The 21543-nt window shown below is 41.4% G+C and overlaps 3 protein-coding genes across 4 annotated transcripts in view; 2 read left to right on the top strand and 1 right to left on the bottom strand.

Annotated features, from left to right (window-relative positions):
- The window catches only part of SATL1 (spermidine/spermine N1-acetyl transferase like 1), a 22932-nt gene extending 5049 nt beyond the window's left edge, over nucleotides 1-17883 (bottom strand). The window contains exons 1-2 of the mRNA XM_072429666.1: nucleotides 17796-17883; nucleotides 14960-15057 (exon numbers count right to left, since the gene is read on the bottom strand). Of these exons, the coding sequence (XP_072285767.1) occupies nucleotides 14960-15057; nucleotides 17796-17814 (117 nt within the window). The 5' untranslated portion in view covers nucleotides 17815-17883. The remainder of the gene's footprint in view (nucleotides 1-14959; nucleotides 15058-17795) is intronic.
- LOC140343140 (uncharacterized) lies at nucleotides 7527-13861 on the top strand (the record flags this gene model as incomplete). Its single annotated transcript, XM_072429665.1, is given in 6 exon segments — nucleotides 7527-7632; nucleotides 8612-8797; nucleotides 9044-9143; nucleotides 11113-11192; nucleotides 12230-12380; nucleotides 13562-13861. Coding segments are annotated over 6 exon segments (734 nt in total), but the record flags the coding sequence as incomplete, so codon positions are not given.
- Nucleotides 17545-21543, top strand: part of ZNF711 (zinc finger protein 711) — a 9217-nt gene continuing 5218 nt past the window's right edge. Inside the window, exons 1-2 of one of the 2 annotated variants that reach the window (XM_072429662.1) lie at nucleotides 17545-17770; nucleotides 20897-21000. In XM_072429662.1, coding sequence (XP_072285763.1) covers nucleotides 20922-21000 — 79 coding nt within the window. In that variant the 5' untranslated portion in view covers nucleotides 17545-17770; nucleotides 20897-20921. Of the gene's footprint in view, nucleotides 17771-20070; nucleotides 20170-20896; nucleotides 21001-21543 lie in introns of those variants that run through there. The other variant, XM_072429664.1, reaches the window with a different exon arrangement.

The following is a 21543-nucleotide window of genomic DNA, read 5'->3' on the forward strand; positions in this document are numbered from 1 at the left end:
GGGGGGACATTAGAGTGTCAGCTCCTCTGTACAGAGACTGATGGGACTGGCTCAGTGATCTCTGTACAGCACTATGGTAAATGTCAGAGCTTTGTAAATGTATAAAAATAGTGTGTAACTGCGGGGGGGAGGGAACATTAGAGCGTCAGCTCCTCTGGAGCAGGGGACGGCAATACTTTGGAGTACCGGTACTATATAATGATTATTAGTAATAAACATGTGTACATATTCAGCACAATCAGCAGATCTGGCACACAATAAAATAAATACGGAAATATTTTTATTTTTTGATCAGAAGAGAAAAGTTCAGGTGAAATGATCTGGACTCATTAATCTCAGCTCAATATATTTTATGGGCACAATTAGAAGTCTTTGTAAATTCACTTGGTGAGATGATAAACATGCTGAAGATATTTGGAGATTGCACAATTGCTGATCATTTTCTATATCTCCAGCAATGTAACAGATTAGAGAGGAGGAAGTGAATGTATAGAATGGAAGGTGCAGATGATAACACAATGTGTGTGAAGGCAGAAAACATGACACAGAGATTGTGCAGAATAATATTTTGTGTCCTCTCATGGATAGTCAAAATCCGAGCTTGCTGCACACTCCTCTGATGTCTGTGCCGGCCTCATTGAGGACAGATAGGTTATAAAGGTGAAGGTTGTGTTTTGTTGTATTAAAAAAAACATTTTGACAGTTTAATTCATTGATATGGCAATAGAAATTTGCAATCTCCCCATTGAGAGAGTCTGATCACTGGGAGAATGGAGAGTGAGGAAATGTTTCCTCCTGCTTGCAGCTGGAGTGGATTTCCTAAAACTCATTAGGTATTAGTTAGCAAATGTTTTCAATTCTGGACCAGATCCATTCCAAATTTGCTGGATCACCCAGCTTCACTGGTGAAAGTGTATTCTCTCCAGCCTTGGAGAACTTTATTAAATCAGTGCCATAGTAAAGATAATCCCCATCATTGTTTTTACCACTATATATTGAATATTTTCATACAAGGCATCATTTCTATTGATATTGGGTTCCAACTAGCACTTCTTTGAGTAGATATGCCTAAAAAATGTTTAGTTACCATTACGGTACAATATTTGTTACCTAAGGAATGCTGATAGATTTCATTATAGCTGTAATATACTATTGTTTAACTCCAACAAGGAATTACTAGGATGAATTAGATTTTGAACCGGTAATATCTGTTACCAACATTAAAAAGTATACTACTAAGACACCTCTAAGTTTTATAGGCAAATCTCCCCCTGACATATATCTAACTGTTATAACACTGTTATCCATCCCTCCCCTCAGGCACGTTGTCTTGGTGTCACCTTTGACTCGGCCCTCTCATTCACCCCCCATATTCAGAACATTTCCAGGTCCGGTCACTTTCACCTACGCAACATCTCCAAAATCCAACCTGTCCCCTGAGACCCCCAAACTCCTTGTACATGCTCTTATCATCTCTCGTCTGGACTACTGTAACCTCCTCCTCTCTGGTATTCCACTAACCCGACTCTCTCCTCTACAATCTATTATGAATGCTGCAGCCAGACTCATCCATCCTTCCCTCCGCTCCTCTTCCGCTGCATCTCTTTGTAGTTCTCGCCATTGGCTTCCATTTCACCTTAGAATCAAATTTAAGCTCCTGTGCTTTGCCTTCAAATCCCTACAAAGTTATTGTCCCACTTACATTTCTGACATGGTTAAAAAATACTCCCCCAGCCGCTCTCTCCGCTCCTCCAATGACCTACTAATGACTTCCTCACTCATAACCTCATCACACGCACGAATACAAGACTTCTCTAGAGCTGCCCCAACTCTCTGGAATGGTCTCCTCGTCCTATTCGGCTTGCTCCTACTTTCTGCTCATTTAAAAGAGTGCTCAAAACTCATTTATTCAAACTTGCCTACCTGTCTTCTTCTTCTGTCTTTTGAAACCATCACTACATATCTCCCATCCTATTGTGTGTGAAATTCCCCCACCTACTAGATTGTAAGCTTTTCAGGGCAGGGTTCTCTCCTCCTGTATCACTGTCTGTATTAGTCTGTCATTTGCAATCCCTATTTAATGTATTCAATATGTTGGCGCTATATAAATCCTGTTTATTAATAATAATAATAGGTCGAATAAGGGATCACCACCGTGATATAACTTATAATATTGGTACATATGCAGGAATGCCTAATATGCCAACCTCCAGTCACTACTATAGTATTCTTATCCAGAAACCAAATGGGCTAACTGCACCTGCTGCAATTACCTTACTAATCACACGCCTGATTAATTTATCCATGAAACAACTCCAAGTGTCCTTTACAACATATGATAATAAGAGAGCTCTTATTCTATTTTTATTTTTCTTGTTCTTCATACTTTCTATGTAGGAATGTATTACCCTCGATATTATGTATATTTATGTTAAGTCTGCTGTTTGTTAGCTACTGTGTATTTTATTTATACAACTATGCAATATCTGTACTATTATTTCACTCATCTCAAGTTTCCCTGAGGAAGCCAATAAAGCGAAATGCGTTGGGTTAAGAGATTTAAGATTCACAATAGCATTGTTTCAGGCAAACTACTTTTTTTTATCCTTAATAACCTCTAAATGCTAGGAGTGTGTGTATAGCCTAATATCTCAAACACTTCACCCAGCTTGGATGAATTTGGGATTACATTCATCTTGATTGTAAAATTTCTATTGTATCTTTGGTGATACCTATACGTTAAGATAATTTTCTATTATTATGCCTAGAAAACCCTTCTGTTTGCTTACCTCTTCCTATATAATATATTTTCCAAGGGTTGGCTAGAAACTTTTGCGACATTAACCTTAGAGAGTATAACCATACCTTACTCCCTTCTTCCACTGAAAAATAAAAACAAAAGCAAATAAGAATAATATTGAAGCCAATAAATGGGTTCATTAGGGCAGATTAAGTCAAAGGGAATAAATTGGTAAAATAAAGTGAAGCTGAACCTGAAATGTGAAGATTTGTAATTTTCCAGGGAATTTCTACAAATTATTCCTAAACTGTATCCTGAAAATGTACCTAAAGCAGAACTAAACCTTATAAATATAAGACTGTGACCATGCAGATCTTTTATTGCAGAAGGGACAGAAGTCACCTCTACTGCAAAAAAAAAAAACTTATCGGCCTGATCGCAATTTTTTTTTTTTATACTCACCCGGCCTTGTCACCGCCATGTTCATTGATTTCCAGTAGCCCAACTTTAAAGAGGACCTATCAACACATTTTTTACTTTATATAAAAGGGTATATAACTTTTTTAAAAAAAAAGGGTTTGGTTGTTTTTTTCAAGAAGAGGAGGCCCCTCCTCTTCTGTCTTTACTGCCACGGCAGTGAAGACTGAATGGGAAGCACAGAGCCTCCTTGGATATCAATGCAATGTATCCCAGGAGGCTTTGGGCTGCTCCTTCTGTGCACGCCGGATCTCGGGGGCTTTTCCTGCAATTTGAAAAAAGCTGATTTTACGCATGCACATTGAGATTGGCACTTTTTTTTTTTTTACACTTACAGGAGGAAACATCATGTGATCGCATGCCTGAGCAGTGCAAGATTGGGAGTTTCAGGCAGAAGCTGGGAAAAGAAGGAGGAAGATGGCGGCGCCCATTGGTTCATTTGCGCCAAGACAAAGAAAGAATCCAAGATGGACTGGAAGGAAACCAGTTGTGGAGGGATGAAGGACTCTGGAGGTAAAAGTACAATTATTTGTTTTTAAATGAAAGTTCTGCTTTACCTGTCACTATCAGATTGATGAGAGATCTCCCCCACAATCTGTACATAGTGGGATTCCTATTCAATACATTGTAATAAAAACCTTTTTACATTGTAGCGGGCAAACACCCTGGTATGCCAGAATAAGAGAGGGGTAGGGGGGATCAGTGCCAGATTCACCCAGGTACGTCACTGATACCAGGTACACCCAAGGCCCAGATCCGGTTAATATTTTGCTAGTTTATTATATTATATAAACTGTCCATAAACTTCTGGGAGCTTCGAGAGAAGACAGATCATTCTATTACATTTGACTTTACAGTCATTTAATCTGCTACCTGTGATCTGTATGGGCTGTATGAAAATTGAGTAATAAAAGATTCCCGTGTGCCTCCGGTATAATATGTATAATATCATGACAGATCTGTATATGTGTGATATAATGATAATCTGATAATATGTATGGTGTATGGCCCCCCTGGAGGATCCGATGCCACATGCTGAATAATCAGGTTTGGAAGAAACAGTAATTAATAGAACAAGGAAGAAAAAAAAAGAAATACAGATTGTAGAGGGTCAAAGGTCCAGGAATAAAGATGAAGACAAAGTCCCAGGAGATAGCGACATCCTCTAATCTGGGATTCTATTGAATATTCATCTGTCCTGGATGACACAATAATGTGAGATACAAATACTACAAATACATAGCCGCACTCCTTATTATATATCAGATACTATAAATAAGACAAATGGTTTTTGCCAACTCAGGAGACTTTCATCTGAAGTTTATTGCTGCTGAATGCAAAGGGAACAGTGGCAGAAATAACACTTATCTGCCTGAAGTGGACCTGTCATTATCTTTATAGAACTTCATAAATACATTCCAGATATATCACAACATACAGCAGCAGAAGCCTCATCTTTAATCAATAAAAAGCCATCATTGAGCACCAGTCATTACCATTTTTATAGCCTATATGATGTCATCAGTCTGCTGCAGGCAAGGAGAAGCATTTCCTCAGTCCCCCCCCTGTGATCAGACTGCAACATTGTAACTTTGCAGCAAATAACAATTAGAGAGAAGTGTCAGTAAACAGGATTCACATGATTGCTTTTTTACAGAGCCCAGGAAGTAGATGGTGACCATGGCATTGCCAGGGGGAGTACTGTGATCTCCATGAGAAGTACCTGGAAGTGATACACAGATCCATTATTTGCATGTGTTTAGCCAGAAATATATCTGATCCTAGATCTGTAATATTGAACAATGCCAGGCAACGACTGTAACCAGACAATGAGCTACTAATCCTAGCAGCAAACACTGCAACTATGCTGAAAAGAAAAAAAAAACTTTGATTACTGCAGCCTTTGTTCTTTGCAGCCAAATTTCAGAGGGCGTCTCACAGGATCAGTGGGACTGAACTTCCTTAATTCTGTATGGCGTCACCTCCTCACAACCCAGCAGAACTATGGTGTACCAAAGGACAAAATTTTGGGAAACAATTTTTGGGTGTTGGTTTTATATTTACAGTGAACAGGGCAAACTGTCATCCAAATGTCACCATTTCAGTGATAGATAAACAAATGAGAGTTTTACACACAAAGGGTTGTACACACAGTGCCATTCCATTATATGGAGAAGGAAGCGGGAAAGGCAAGTGAGCATGACCTTGCATAGGATTGCACAGAGGTTCTTCCTAATCAGTTGTTCATCAATCTGTCCATGCAGGTCCTAGTTTTGGCACCTCTTGTTATGATGAGACAACGCTCAGCCCTCGTTTCCGTGCTCAGCATTCCATCATTCCAAAATGATTTGTTAGTTTTATTTGTTCAGATGTATTGCCAAATATTACCCCCTGCTTATATTCCTTGCCAATCCGCCTTCAGGGCTGGGATTCATGTCACTGAAGAGTTGGCCCAACGTCATCAGTCTAATGCATGGCTCCAAGACTTCTCTAGAGCGGCCCCAACTCTCTGGAATGGTTCCTTCGTCCTATTTGGCTTGCTCCTACTTTCTGCTCAAAACCCAACGCTTCCCCCTCACCTACTAATAATTATAATTAATAATGGTGCCAAACATGCAGTCAGCCTGCTGTGTGCTTTATGTCTCCTAATTTCCAAGCTGAGCACCATTGCTGCAGGTTCAGAGCTGTTCCTGATCAGAGGTGCCCCTGTATTGCACAGAATAAAATCTCCAGTAGGTGCTGATGCTTTGGAATGACATTTATTATAATGACATGTACCAGTAGGGTGAGGTTTAGGGTTCACTGATCCCACATCAAACATTACAAATGTCACATATGTGAGCTGACAGGAGGCTTTCCATATTCCTAATGTCCAATACCACCTAGGGTAGGGTAAAGCAGGACGAGGAGCAGCACAAGTGGGTCCAAATGATGATCTGCAGACTGAGGTGCTGCAAAAGTTCAGACAAGCACTGTGCTGGTTCACAGATTGAGCACAGAACAACCAGAAGCAACAAGCTTAAAAGTACACTTAGCTTTCAATGGATCCTCTCACTAACTTGAGGTGAGGAGGTGAGGCATAGAAAACATGCAGCATGGCATACGGAATGAGATGGTACAGAATAGGGAACATACAACATGACATACAGAATAGGGAACATACAACATGGCATACAGAATAGGGAACATACAACATGGCATATGGAATGAGATGGTACAGAATAGGGAACATACAACATGGCATACAGAATAGATACAACATGGCATATGGAATGAGATGGTACAGAATAGGGAACATATATCACCGCATATGTAGCATACAAGCAGAAATATTTTGATACCTTCAGGGCTACGTTATACTGGCAGGGAGGTTTCAGTGTTTTAACAGAAAATTCTGCCACTTGGGGAGATGCAACATGTTGTGTGTCACTGTAGCAGCTCCCATGGGGAATGAATTGGGGCTGCAATATGCGGTACTAGTACTTACTCCTGCCAGCTTTGAAATGTGCAGACTCTGGGCGAGTGCCAGGTAAGGTGCCAGCCACAGAGAGCCACACAAAATCGTACATTGAAGAGGCAGGTGTGATTCTGCCCCATGTGCTTTATAAAGAGCAGTACATGCACCATTATGGTAATCACATTCAAAGCAACTGGCTGCCTTATCACATTGCACTTTAATGTGTGGCATCAAATGATGTGATTACAGGAAGAAAAAAATAATGGTGCCCTCTGGACTTGGGTGCACAAAGTATGGCTTCTGGGGAAAACAATGATTTCCAGACCCAAACTAACTACCAAACACACCCTTGGGTGTACAGTGGGATAAATGTCTCTATATTAGGATAAATCCAGGCTTTAAACCAGCGGCTCTGGGTGTACAGTGGGATAAATGTCTCTATATTAGGATGCATCCGGTCTATAAACCAGCGGCTCTGGGTGTACAGTGGGATAAATGGCTCTATATTAGGATGTATCCTGTCTATAAACCAGCAGCCCTGGGTGTACAGTGGGATAAATGCCTCTATATTAGGATGTATCCGGTCTATAAACCAGCAGCCCTGGGTGTACAGTGGGATAAATGCCTCTATATTAGGATGTATCCGGTCTATAAACCAGCAGCCCTGGGTGTACAGTGGGATAAATGCCTCTATATTAGGATGTATCCGGTCTATAAACCATCAGTACTGTATGCACAGTTGGTCAATGAGGGATTATTATTATGGCTCCACCATCATTCCTAATCCTGTTTTGATAAATCTGTCCTTTATATATATTCCCTAATAAACACTTTATTGTTCTTTACAAACAGCGAGCTGTGATGGTGTTGCTGACTTCGGAGCTTGTATTGGAGACACGAGGGGCTTCTGTCCCAGCGGCATTGAATGCAGCTGCAAAGCTGAACTTGCGTTCTGCAGGTAATCCTCACCAATACTGAGCAATGACAATGAGAATTCCACATTAGGGAACAATTATAAAACAGAAAGGACAGCTCAGGAGATGCTAAGCCCTCCACTGCCTCTCCCTGTGGGCTGAAGTCCCAAATAAATTGTACAATGAACTTTTCTTGGAGGAATTGTTTGGTCACTGCATCCTTGTGTATTTTTTGCTTTGGATAGAGTGAGTATAGATTATTGCTGTCTGTGTTCCGGCTGCTAGATTCAACCTTTCCACTCACCCTTCAGACCATTATTACCAAGGTGTGGGGTATTCATTTTATAGCTGTCACTAAAACAATATTTCTTGTTTTACTATGGAGAGATTTCTTGTCCCTACCTGTTGTGTCTCTAGAAGCAGAAGTAGTTTTAACTTACATATATAAATTCAGCAGTCATTGATAACCATTGACCAGGGACTTAAAGAAGAACTGTAATGTTTTTGGCAAATATTGTAGTTCTTTAACATTTAAACAAATACAGTTATGAGGCTTTGAAATGCCTTTGGGTCAGGAATAGCCAATCAAACAGCAATCCTATCTAAGATATTTGACCCTGTGAAGAGTTCTATTGGCTGGCGCTTTTCTTACAATTCGATGGAATGTTTTGCAGAAAGCACAGATTGGAGAGCAGAGTTAAATTTGCAATTTATTTGACAATTCTCAACATATGCTCATCCTATTACATTTAATATTTCGGATCAATGTAATATTTATTCAATGTAATATGTTTGATAATCCTCAGTATTAACATTTTTTTTAAAAGGGGAAATTAATCAATGCTATATTGATTAGATTGGTTGTGATATGGAGAAAGCCCCCGGATCTGCCCAGACACTATAAAGTCTAATTTCAGCTTCAATCTTATAGAAATATATACTGATCCCTCAATTTCATTTACCCAGATACTGTGGATATAGAAGCCTGGTCATGTACTGACATTTCTCTTTGTTTTCCTACAGCTGCCCCTACTACAAGGGACCCCATACTGAATATTGGTACATGGGATCCAAATGTGACCAGCTATGGAGTACATGGGACCTATTAGTCATCGCCGTATTTCCTGGGGTGGCTCTGGCATTTGTGGTTATTGTCATAGCGCAACTGATCTACTACTGCAAAATAACTGCTAAGATCAAGACTAAGAAGTAAGTGAGCAAAAAAAGCTTTTACTTCTAGCAATGAGCTAATTATTAACTTTTAAATTATTAAGTATTATGAATTTTATCATTTTGGGCAATTATTTCCTAGGCACAAAGCAGCACCATGATGCCTTTTTGTGCCATATTGCCATTTGAACTGTTGATTTCCCACTGATGATAACTTTGGTATAGAAGCATGATTGTAAAAACTGAAATATGCTTTAATATATAATCTATTCACTTTTTTCCCAGGAGTAAAACAATCAATAGGATACCAGAATCCCACCCGAATCAAACCTTTGTGTCTGAGGAAGAGCTGGGCCGTAGGAGCCGATATGTGGATGTGGCCCTGGTGTGTAATAAAATACATCGAGAGTTTGTTAACATATATCTGTTCACATTGAGGATGTGGCAGCTACATTAGATTCAATAGCGTAACTAGTTAACCAAAATATCTACAACACCCGGAGTTATATTCCTTAGTGAGGCAATGAACAGATAAGTTACAGGATATGATTTTGGCCTGCTACATGCTTAAAGTTAGAATTTGATTTTTTCCATATGGAAGGTCATCCAACTCCAGGGTGGAAATTCAATATTCCCAAACTGGAAGTATGAGCCCTATAAATATGATTACTATATGTTCACCAGTAGCTGCCTGTCTGGATCTCTGGTAATAAAATCAATTACCTACTGAAAAAAATCAACCAGCAAGGTTGCTCTCATTGGGCATCCTGAGAGATCAAAACTTTGTACACATAAAAAATAGGCCAAATTAACATTTGCCAAGGGACAAATTTCTTGAGGCCCAAACCTGATCAGACCCAAGACTTAGGCTATGTACATACGGCAGATGTTTCTCATCTGATAATCGCCTGAGAGCTGGTATCAGATGAGAATCTGGAGTGCTTACAGCGCTCGTTCGACATCTTTCAAGAATACATCTTGGTGACGAAGGATCGTAATACAAGTGAAGGGGAGAAAGCACAGCTTTTCGTTGGACAAGATCGTGAAAGATCCTCTTCAATGATAATTATTGAACGTGTGTACAAAGCCTAGTTCCTAAAAGACTTGGACGAATAGTGAGATAGGTCTAAGCCTTGACACTCCAAAGGACCAATCCCAACCAAGCCAAGGCATTTATTTGTAAAGAAGAGATTTTTGCTTAGTTGAGGGGCTCATTCTTTAAGGATCAAGTTCTAAACTCCTAGCTAACATTTAAAGGACTAAGGCTTAGCCAAGAGAAGGTTTCTGAGGATTCTAGCCCTGCCTTGGCAAAGGATTAATTTCCAAAATCTTACTAAGGGAATAAAGCCTAAAAATCAAACCCTGACCTGCCAAGTGATATGTGTTGGAAGTACTAAGCCATGGAAAGACAATGGTTTGACCCAGGAAGGACTGAGCTCTAACTGTCCAAGGACCCAAGGCTCATCCTTTAGAAGGGGCTCATCCTTTAGAGGCCACGTCCTGGCTTGCCATAAAATGGATTCATTAGGTTCTAATGGTCCAGGGAACAATTCCCAAAGGACCAAGTCTATCTCAGGAACAATTCCCTAAGAGGTGGAATTTTAGGGGCTGCCTAACCTCTGTTATTATAAAAACTTCATTATTATTATTCCTTTGCCACCATATATGCCATTGTTGTAGTCATTTTGGTAGAGCTGGACCAGGTTTGATTTTAGTTGATTATCTTTTTGAAAAGGCTTGTAGACTTAATTCTGAGATGTTTAAAGAAGCTTTGAATACATCTGGGGTTGGGGTATTTAAAGTTTTGTCCTTTTATTTGCTCAAATATTCAAGAAACATAATTCCAGCACAATTCTGGGGTCTTGGAAAGCCTCTTCTACAGGGCCAAGAAAAATATCGACAGATCCCATACCTGAAAGGCATTAATGCAATTTATTCCTAAGATTTGGGAGAAAAAAAGGACAAAACCTAAAGAACAATGACAAGACATTTATTGGTAGGTGCTCCTCAAGCTATTCATGACAAATAGTGATTTATTATCTGGAAAGAAGCCTTCAGAGGTCAGCTCACCAGATATCTATGAGGACTCAAATGGCCAACTGGTAACCTGAGAACCGGCAATGGAAAGGAAGGTGGTGAAAGTGATCCACGTTGATATGTAGAGTTTCATCTCAAATATCCTTTTAAGACAAAATCTTTCTTTTAATTAGCTTTAAATTAATTTCTTTAAATGGCTTTTTGTGGGGACAGGTCACTTCTAATCTCACTATTACTTGGCTCCATGTCTTTTTTAAAAGCAGAAGTTCTATCATGAATTAAATAATATTCATGTGTTCTCTCATCTCTTCCTTAAGTCTAATATTCCACCACTATCACATCAGGAAACTGCAGCTTGGAATGTAGCGGCTCCGCAGAGTCCACTGAACAGGTCAAAGTAAGTTTTGTTTTTTTTTTTCGGGGGGGGGATGGGGTGTCACACATCGAGTACCTTCTATTATTACACACATCGAGTAGTTCTGTTATTAAATGTATAGATTCGTGGTCGCCAACTTTTTCGGACCAATGGATCACTGAATTTATTAGCTCTGGACTGCCCATGTGTGGGAAGCCGAGTGTCAATGAAAGGGGAAGAAACTCCAGAGACACCATCCGCCCACTTCCCTGAGCCTGTGATTCGTAAGGGGGACATGGTCCGCGGCTTTGGCCGGTGTGCCACTGGGGCCATAGCCACGGACCACCAAAATTTTCTCCTGTTGGCAACTGCTGGTATAGATTGTATAATTTTGCCACTAGATATAGCTCTCAGTGACTTAATTTAAGTACTTTTCATCTTTCTGTTGCTCAATTTGTTTTCTAAGTTTCCTATGTATAATACGAATCTTCATATCATACGCTTCCAGGAATGTTGCATGCCTGCTAAATGTACAATCTGCATTAGATTGATATTATTAATTATTATTATTATTATTATAGCACCAACATATTACGTAGCTCTGTACATTAAATAGTGAACTTGAACAGGTTCTCACCTTTTGTTTTACCCGGTTGTCCTGCCAGTCACACACTTCCTGTCCTGAAATGACAACACTCACTCACTGTACTGTATCTGTTGAGGAACTGTTGTCACTCTAGTACAGGTAGTGACACCTAAACCCATCCTAATCTTCTAACCTCATATCAAAGCCATGCTTTGGGGGGGGGGGGGGGTGTTGCAATACACAAAAATAACGATAACAATTTTTCTAATATGAGTGCAGCAGTGAGAGTACAGGAAGTTATCATACATTTTCTAGCAGGGTTAACATGTATTTTTTCTACTTATTCAACAAATAAAGTGCTTTCAGTAGTGTACATGATAGACCAGGGAGGACATACCGAGTAGATTTTGGGCAACACTCTTTAATAAAATGTTATGTCTGCATTCTACATTGTCTTCTCCTTGATTTACAACCACAATGTGTCTCTGTTTAGTAGTAGTTATTATCCCGACGTTCCTCCTGTGAGTCATAATGCGGTGTACGCTGAGATCAAACGCAAGCAGTCCCAGAAGTTTGGCAAACCATCCTATGAATACCCGGACCAGGACTATAATGTCCAGCCACGTTCACCCCAACACATCCCAGTAAGTGGAGTCCATATGCAGCCCCAAGTAAGAAAAACGGGATTTATGGTAATATTGCTGAGGAAAGATTGGCCAATTTATCTTCCTGCACAATATTATGACTTCAGCAATGGTGCCATGTCAGGGGGTTATAGGAGGAAACACAGAGGAGGTGGCTGTGATGGTTCATTGACATTATATGTTTCATATATGTACCATTATATTTGTACTGATTTGTATTGATACTTACCCAGTACCAGCTCAGGGTTTTAGAAGGGGGATGGAGGATAGAATAGTGAGATGGCAGCCATGACGGTTCTCAAGTTTTACCTTCCTTCAGCATGCCACAGACAATAATTGGCACTCCACTTTACTCCTTCACCAATGATAGAGAAGCTAACTTCCTATTTGATGCATTTCAGGCCAATCCTAGCTTGGATACAGGTATAACTGATCACAAACCTAACAATTGGATTTTTGGAAGGAATGTGGCCCGCACCACCTTATTCTAACTCTCGGCATTATAGCAGTGGGTATTTAGTGTTTAACCCAGAATTTTTTTAGGTAGGTTGGTGGCAGTGCCGGTATTGTGACCCAACCCTTTAGTAAGCACCCAAAAACAGCCGGTTGGTTATTGAAAAGTGTGTCAATTACATCAGTTTGACTCCTGAGATCATTCAGATGCATTTAACCTGGAGTGGAGTTTTGTGACAGGTTTCCACAGTGCACCTCTCCCCTTATTCTCCATAGTCCAAGTAAGATTGGGCACACAATGCCATCTCTGTATAGGGAGGCCCTGGAAGACTCAGAATTCTAATCAAATTTAAGAGGTTAACACTTACCAGAATCTGAGCTTCTCCAACCATCAGCACCTGAGCATAGGTAATTAGGCAGGGCATGTGGGTGCCCCCTTACAGGGAGAGACTATCAGTAGCAGGATATTGACAGGATCCATGTATACCATTGCATTGGCAATATTCTGGTACTGGCAAATGAAACAAATGGCTGCCACATTTTACACCTGTATTTTAGGACAAGAATTAACATTTTCCAACAGAATGGAAACAGAAACAAAATAGTAAACAAATGGGTTATTTGGTCAGATCTGACTATATGCTGCCACTTTATTGTACACAGTTCACCCCCCGTTATATGTATTTGTTGCCATTTTTATTTATTGTCCACATCTAATCTTGTTGCAGAGACCTGGGGTGCCATCCTTTCCACAGGCTGACTATAGGCAAGGTGACCTTGGCTTGGGGAACAGACCTTTCTCTTTCAGGCGTCCACAAGTGAACTATGACTACGATTAATATGTCATAAACTGGAACCTTTCTGAGTTTGGCTGGTGTATTCAACCCCGCAGGGCTCAAAGGGAAAGAGTTACTGATTCACAAATATCAAGTCATTACGAAAACTGTTATAAAGTAAAAATGTTTTGACTAATCAATGTATAAAGTTTCTATGTAAAATGATTCTGAAAATTAAAATAATCCTAAAAATCCTGTGTAGAATGGTAAATGATGTAAAATACCATTTAAAAGTAAAAGGGAAGGAATGAATGCATGTCACAAGAGGTTCATACAGGTGCATGTATTCATTAGTCTTTATTGAAGCCCAGTGAATGACCAGCATCTGATTCATTCATTCTTATTGCAGTGAACCAAAACCAACCACAAAAATGATGTGGATGATTATATGGCAATCATTATCATTTCTTACATCAGTCTTAACATTGCCTTTTATATGACCACATTGTAAATTGGAGGTTCCACATTTCTTTTTGCCTGGGCTCCTCCCTAATATAATGTTTCATTGCTTGTCACAGATTTTATTTAAAGTTCCACTTTCTTCATTCTTTGTACAGGGGACTTTAAACAAAACGTTTTCCTAGGGACAGGATCACTATAAAGAGGAACTGTCATCTTTTTTATATATTAATGATACACGTATATTATTAAAATTACAGAATATAACCTCATCATTGTGTGTTCATGTAATAAAAGCCTGATCATTTTGTACGGAGTATATGATATAGACTTACCTGCTCATTACATACACATATAGCTTACTGACCATCTTATCTCAATATTAGTGTACTGGACAGGGTCTGTCTGTTAGAAAACAACAGGCAATCCCCGAAGCTCCCGGTAGTCGGAAACCATGTGATGTATGGTACCCAGGTCTTAGTCACATTACTAACATACATTATGGGACTTGATAATGCTGGCATGAGCAGGTGCCTAATGCAAAGAGTGAATAATAAAGCTGGAACTTGTGAATGGACAAATAAAGGACATATATGAGAGCGGTATTACCAGACAAAGGTTTTGTATTTTTGTCCATCCAGTCTAAAGATTTACTCAGATTTGCATCGTGGAACAACCCTTATCAAAGGTCTTGCCCCCCTCCCCAGTCCATTAATGCTCAATGAAAGGAAAAGGAGCAAACTAATTAGATCATCACTCCGCTCTATGCTGCCATCAGTTTTCTTGTAAGCACCTGATTACTGTAGTACAACTGTTTGTGTTGCTTCTTACTCTCCCAGCCAAAGCTCTGCTGTATAGGAATTGCATATACCAAGAAATAATGAGACTTACCCTGAGATGCGCCAGCAGGTAAAGAGGTTTCCTGATCCAACCAGGCCGGAATTTTATATCTGTGGATGTCCTTGTGGGGAGTGGATGAATGCTGGAGCCTGGAATAAAAGGAGGAGGCACGCTGGTCAGCTGTAACCTGTACATACCACAACACCATATATATATATATATATATATATATATATATATATATAGAGAATGGGACAGACAACACCCAGGAAAGACATCCCATGCTCTATACAGTAATATAAACACCAGCGTGAGCCGGGTGGACTTTTCATTGATTGACTGGAAATGCATTAGACTCATTGCAGGATTTGGAAGAAGGAGCTGGGAGGACAAACACTGCTTGTTATCGAGGTGACCCCATACAGTACATAACATGTGCACATTGTGGCCCATCTCACTGGTATGGCTGCATCCTCCAAATTCTGCTGATCACTAAGAAACATAAAATGCCACATTTCAGCACAGCATGTTCTGCACCCATCCAAGCACATAGACATAAAATAGACCTCCAGTGCAGATAGAAGGCCCCAGGGTGCAGGATCTGTCATCATTGGAAAGTGCAATCATGGCCACCAACTCCACCAACTTCTTCCTTGAAGATGCCAATCCTTTTCAGCCACTTAATGACCACTGATGATGCGACTCCTGTACCTCCGGTGGCTGGCTTTATGCGGTGGTGCCAGGCTCCTACACTTCACGGTGCATGCGCCATACTGTGCAGAGCTTAGACAAAAATCCACCAGGATCCAGGGATTTTATTTCGCCTTTGTCCTGGTGACTTTTGTTTTAATTTAGATCCACGTTCAGGCAATCGTGGTAACGTCACTGTTAGGTCCCGGGCATTTTAAATTCTGCCAGAAGGTCATTCTCGTACCCAGGATGCAGCAGTCATATCACCCGACCTTTCCGGAACACAAAAACATGCAGTTAGGGTAACTGGCTTCCCCTTAAAATTTGCCCTCAGACTTTGAGAATGACATATGTTGGGGACATTAGATTCTGAGGGAGATGGAGGACTACGGATTGTATACAGCGCTGTAATGGTATATGTCGGTGCTATATTAATACAAGATAATAATAAAGATGCAGGTGATCATTTTCATCTTTTATTGAGATTTTGTATTAACCGAAGGTTTGTGGTGTCTGGCAGGGTGCAGACCATGACAAACACACATTGGGGGGCTTCCATTATGTCAGCACGTTACGTTTAATGCACATCAATGCGACTTAAATGCATCGCTCGTGGTGCAAATTCTGTCTGAAGAACAAAGTATAAAACTACACATTGGGCGATTTTCCTGCCCCCTTCACTTTTTGTGGTGTGTTAGCACCTTACATTACATCACGTTGGAGAAAACAAGGCACCTGCATGATTTTACTCTTCCAAGAGTAGTGCCCGATGCTGCAAGATGGGGGAGGTGCTCCATGGAATTGAACAATCATCCCCAGGTGGTTCCCCTTCCTGCTCCCTTTCTTCCTGTGCCATGTTGGATGTTGGGATCTGTATAAGAATTGTTTAAATTTCTCTCCATGTATATGCTCAGCCATCTGAATCCTGCTGGGGAGATTTCACTTCCCATCCCAGGGACACAACAGGAAGTGTGAAACAATCAGGACAGGTGTCCCCATTGGAAGATTTCCCTTCTATCCCTGCTGGGGTGGCAACTCATCACTTTCACCAGAGTGAATCAGCCAGCAATGAAACCTTAACCACATTGTCTACATGCTTGATTTTCACTTTGTATTCAAGGAGGATAAACGAGGCTTCATTCACACCAAGAAGATCCGTTGTGATTAGTTTTATTTGCAAATATCTTGGTGCATCAAGGGCTGGTAGTAATGGTGGGAACAGGCACCATCTTGGCATTGGTAATGCAGCTCAGATGTCTCTGGGGTGCCGTTACCTATGACTGAAATGTAACACGCTAAATGCACGGATGAGGTGTCACCGTAACACAGAGGCCTCACTAAACCCCCAAAAATAAAATGGCCAGCGATGAATTATCACCACCTAAGAAGGTGTTCAGCGGGTATTACTGCACCGGAGGTCAGCAGAACCATTGCCGGTCTATACAGCTGGGATTAGACTCCATGGAGACCCTCCGCTGGTCCTGTGGCCCTTTAAAAAGGTTTTTATTTTGTCCCCTGATGGTGTTGCTGTATGTCTGGGTATTTCCCCTCGGTTGCCCCACTTTTAGGATGTCACTGGGATGGAGAGGGGACATTACCCCAAAAGGGTCACAGAGGGTAATAAGCACCAGGCAGCTCTTTCCCATTCTATATAAAGTAAATGTATAAAGATAAGGTGAGGACCGCCATGGCAGCACCAATATATACCTCAGGCTATGTTCCAGGTATGGGGGTGCCCCCCTGGACTCATGGGTACCCCCATACTATGTAAAGTCTGTGAGGCCCACTAAGGGCCCATCCCCGGGCCTTAGGGCCACATAGGGCCCCCAAGCAATGGACCAGCTGTTGCGTCCTCACTGCAAGGATTTCGAACCGTTATGTACAGAGCAGGAGGATGAAGATGAGGGCGGAGGGACCACAATTCCCAGCATGCACGGCGCAGGCTGTGCGGCCTGGGATCTGTCTCCATGGTGACCGGGCTCACCGTACAGCAGGCCGCGGGCCCGGGGAGGGAGAGAGGGGAGGCCGCACTGCCCGGCGGTGACGTACCGGGAGGGGGAGGAGCTGCGGGGAGCGTCCCGGACAGGCCGCACACCGGAGAGGGACCGGACACCGGGGGAAGATGGCGGACACCGGGCGTGACGTGTGAGGAAAACGAGGGGGAGGGGAGAGGTATAAAATCATCACCGGAACATACCGAGACTCCTCTCCATCATCACCGGGACTCCCCTGTACACCCATCTTCATCACCAGACCCCCAATATACACCCATCAGCCCATGGACGCCTCTATACCCCTCCCCAGATCTGCCCCGACATTCCCATCCATCCATCCATCTTCATCATCACAACGAATCTTCCCTCCCCATCACTGAGCATCAATACTGCACAATATAATACCCCCAGCATAGATATCACCCCCATATAATACCCTCACCATAGATATCAGCCCCATGTAATACCCCCAGCATAGGTATCACCCCCATATAATACCCCCAACATAGGTATCACCCCCATATAATACCCTCACCATAGATATCAGCCCCATATAATACCCTCACCATAGCTATCACCCCCATATAATACCCCCAGCATAGGTATCAGCCCCATATAATACCCCAAGCACAGGTATCAGCCCCATATAATACCCCCAGGATAGGTATCACCCCCATATATAAAGCCCCAGCATAGGTATCAGCCCCATATAATACCCTCACCATAGATATCACCCCCATATAATACCCCCAGCATAGGTATCAGCCCCATATAATACCCCCAGCATAGGTATCACCCCCATATAATACCCCCAGCATAGGTATCACATATAAACCCCCCACCATAGGTATCACCCCCATATAATACCTCCACTTTAGGTATCACCCCAATTTAATACCCCCACCATAGGTATCACCCCTATATATTACCTCCACCATAGGTACCACCCCCATACAATACCCCCACTATAGGTATCACCCCCATATAATACCCCCACCATGGTTTAAATCTCATATAATACCCCCTATAGATATCACTGACACCTGTGTGTATACCCCTCCCCCATAGATATCACCCCATACAATACCCCCGCATTGGTATCACTAACATTTGTATGTATACAACTCCATAAAATACCCCGTCCCCCCCCCCATAGATATCATTGACACCTGTGTTTACCCCCCCTTTCCCCACACCCCACCTCTCATATACCTGACCTTCTACTAACACCTGTGTGTAAAACACTGTATGAAATACCCCCACCCCTCATATACCTGACCTACTGACACCTGTATGTATAACACTGCATGATATACCCCCACCCCTCATATACCTGACCTTCTACTGACACCTGTGTATACTATCACATATAATACCCCCACCTTCCATATCACTGATTGTTTGCTGACACCTATATGTGTATCATTCCAAATCCCCCCATATATCACAGACCTCTTTATGTTTATTACCCCAATATATTAATCCCCCCATATATCATGCACCCCTTTATGTATATTTCCCAATGTAAATACCTCCCCCCCCCCACTGCTTCATCCCTCACCACATAATAGCCCCTTGACACTCTTGTTTATATCATATCACCGACTTGTATGTACATCACCCCATGTATTGGTGGCCCATTAGCAGCCATCCTGTGTATATTAAATTCTATACCATCGTCATCCATCTGCACATTGACGCATCATACACACCGCTGATCACTTTTATCCGCAACGCCAGTCACCGATCAATATTCGTTTAATAGTCGTTGATCATTAATCATTATTTGTTACTGATCCATAACACCCAACACTGATCAGATCACTGATCATAAACCAACCTAGATCTCACGATTTACAGCATTTAGCAATTTGCCACCCATTTTAATTACTGATTATTAAGCAGCCATCACCCCACCTTACGACCCCTCCCCCCCATATTATCCATTATCACGCACCTGTCTGTTTTTTTTTATCTCACCTTATTAGTGATCACCTTTACTGATTGTGACTTCTCAATGTTTATTCAGCTAATAAATTAGTTTTTTGTTCACCTGTCGATCATATTTTTCTGATACGTGTCTCTGAACAATCTATGGACCGGTATACATATAATCAATATTCCTGAACCTGGCCAAACTGTTACTCATCATAAAAGAAAGCCATTGTTCATCTGTAATTATTTATCAGTTGCTGATAACCTTTTAGCAGGTTGTATCTGTTTCTCAGGTTTATAATAACTTCTTTATCCATAGTCAGATGATGCTACTGGATATCTAAAATTAGAAAAGTTGGGTTTTTAGGAATCTGAGAAAAGTAAAACTCTTGTTTACTACACCAGCATGTATAGTACTGTATGCAGACTTGTGTTATTGTGAAAACCCCATACCTCACCCCCCCTAAAATGTAAAGCTGATTTCTAGACAGATGTAAAAGACAGAATTGTTACATACTGTATCTTTATTATATCTTTTCAATCAGAGGTTGCAGGAAGGACAAGACCTCCATGTGATACAGAAATTCAGCAAAGAATAATCAGGTCTCCTGCACTGCATCTCAGGACTGAATGGCACAAAAAGTAAATTGCTATTCAAACATCTCTATTTATGTATAATTACACGCATGGTGTAAAGTTTTACAATAGTGCTTCACTCTTCTCATGCAGATAAGTACAAATTTTTACTGTCTTGTCCACCACATGCATCCTCTGAATCTTTACAGGTGTTTGCCCTGGCCATAGAGAATTATGGGCTTCTCCATCCTAGCTTGGCATATCTACCCAATGTAGTTGTTCTCTATGGCTGGAGGTGGCTTCTATATGAGTATAACAGTTCATATAATGCATAATCCTCCAACCCTGAGCTGGCTGGGGCAGTAAGAATCGCACTTGTCTGCATTAGAGATCACATGAAGAAAGGGGGTAGGGTGCTGGGCTTTTCACAAATCTACCTCAATATACTAAAGTTTTCTATATACCTCAGTATACTAGCATATTAGAATGGCCGGAAACTATCGGTACCAGAGTGGCTCACATTGAATTTTGGGAATAGGGATGGGGACATGTCAGAGCTTTGCAGGGTTTGCAGGTTCCATGCTTCCCAGTGCTCAGGGTTTTCAGAGAGCTAGTATGGGCCCTGTGCATATATCACCTTGTAATGCCTGATGTAGTGACAGGTTCACTTTATAGTGATGTATAAAATGAATAGTAGAACCTGACTGCTGGTCTCTAAAAGACCCACCAGTGAGGATAAGTAGGTGACATTCTACCCATTCTGTCATTAACCAGTCACTGTCTTCCTTTGTAGCTTCTGTCAATGACTTGGAAACAACATGGATGCCGGAGGGGCAGGGCTGGACCTGCAGACACAGGACAACAAAATACCCCATGCTTTGATCATGCAGGACTTTGGTAAGATGCCTCTTTTTATAAACAAAACTTCCATTGCAATTCATTCATAACTCATATTTGTAAATTTAACCCCCTGATTGTGGTAATAAGATGTCTGAGGTATAGTTTAGGTTGGCATACCTGCCACAGCCATGACAAGGGGATTCCAAAGTTACAGAGAGTACAGCAGGTGGAGTGAAACGCTCATAGGTGGGTGGAAACATTTGAATTCTGTGGCAGGTAGATGCAGAAGAAATTTCCCTTCTATGCAATTTGCTTCGACCACTTCTTGAGGAAGAGAATATATGATAGATTATGAGAGCATTGAAGGAACCATGATAAACCACAATGGAGATAAATGCTCACTGCACAGATTGGCAGGAGGGTAGCAGCCAGCATAGCACAAAAACCATTGGAAAAATCTTCCACAAGGGATGATCTGTGTGGTCAACAACCAAAGGTAAGAACACAAAATGGCTGCTGCAATCCTAACATCCCACCCTTGCTGACAATCTGCTCCTATTAACTGGATTTCCTTCTTCACGGCCATTCAGATTCAAACTT

Source organism: Pyxicephalus adspersus, chromosome Z (genome assembly GCF_032062135.1).
Source record: "Pyxicephalus adspersus chromosome Z, UCB_Pads_2.0, whole genome shotgun sequence".
NCBI lineage: Eukaryota > Metazoa > Chordata > Amphibia > Anura > Pyxicephalidae > Pyxicephalus > Pyxicephalus adspersus.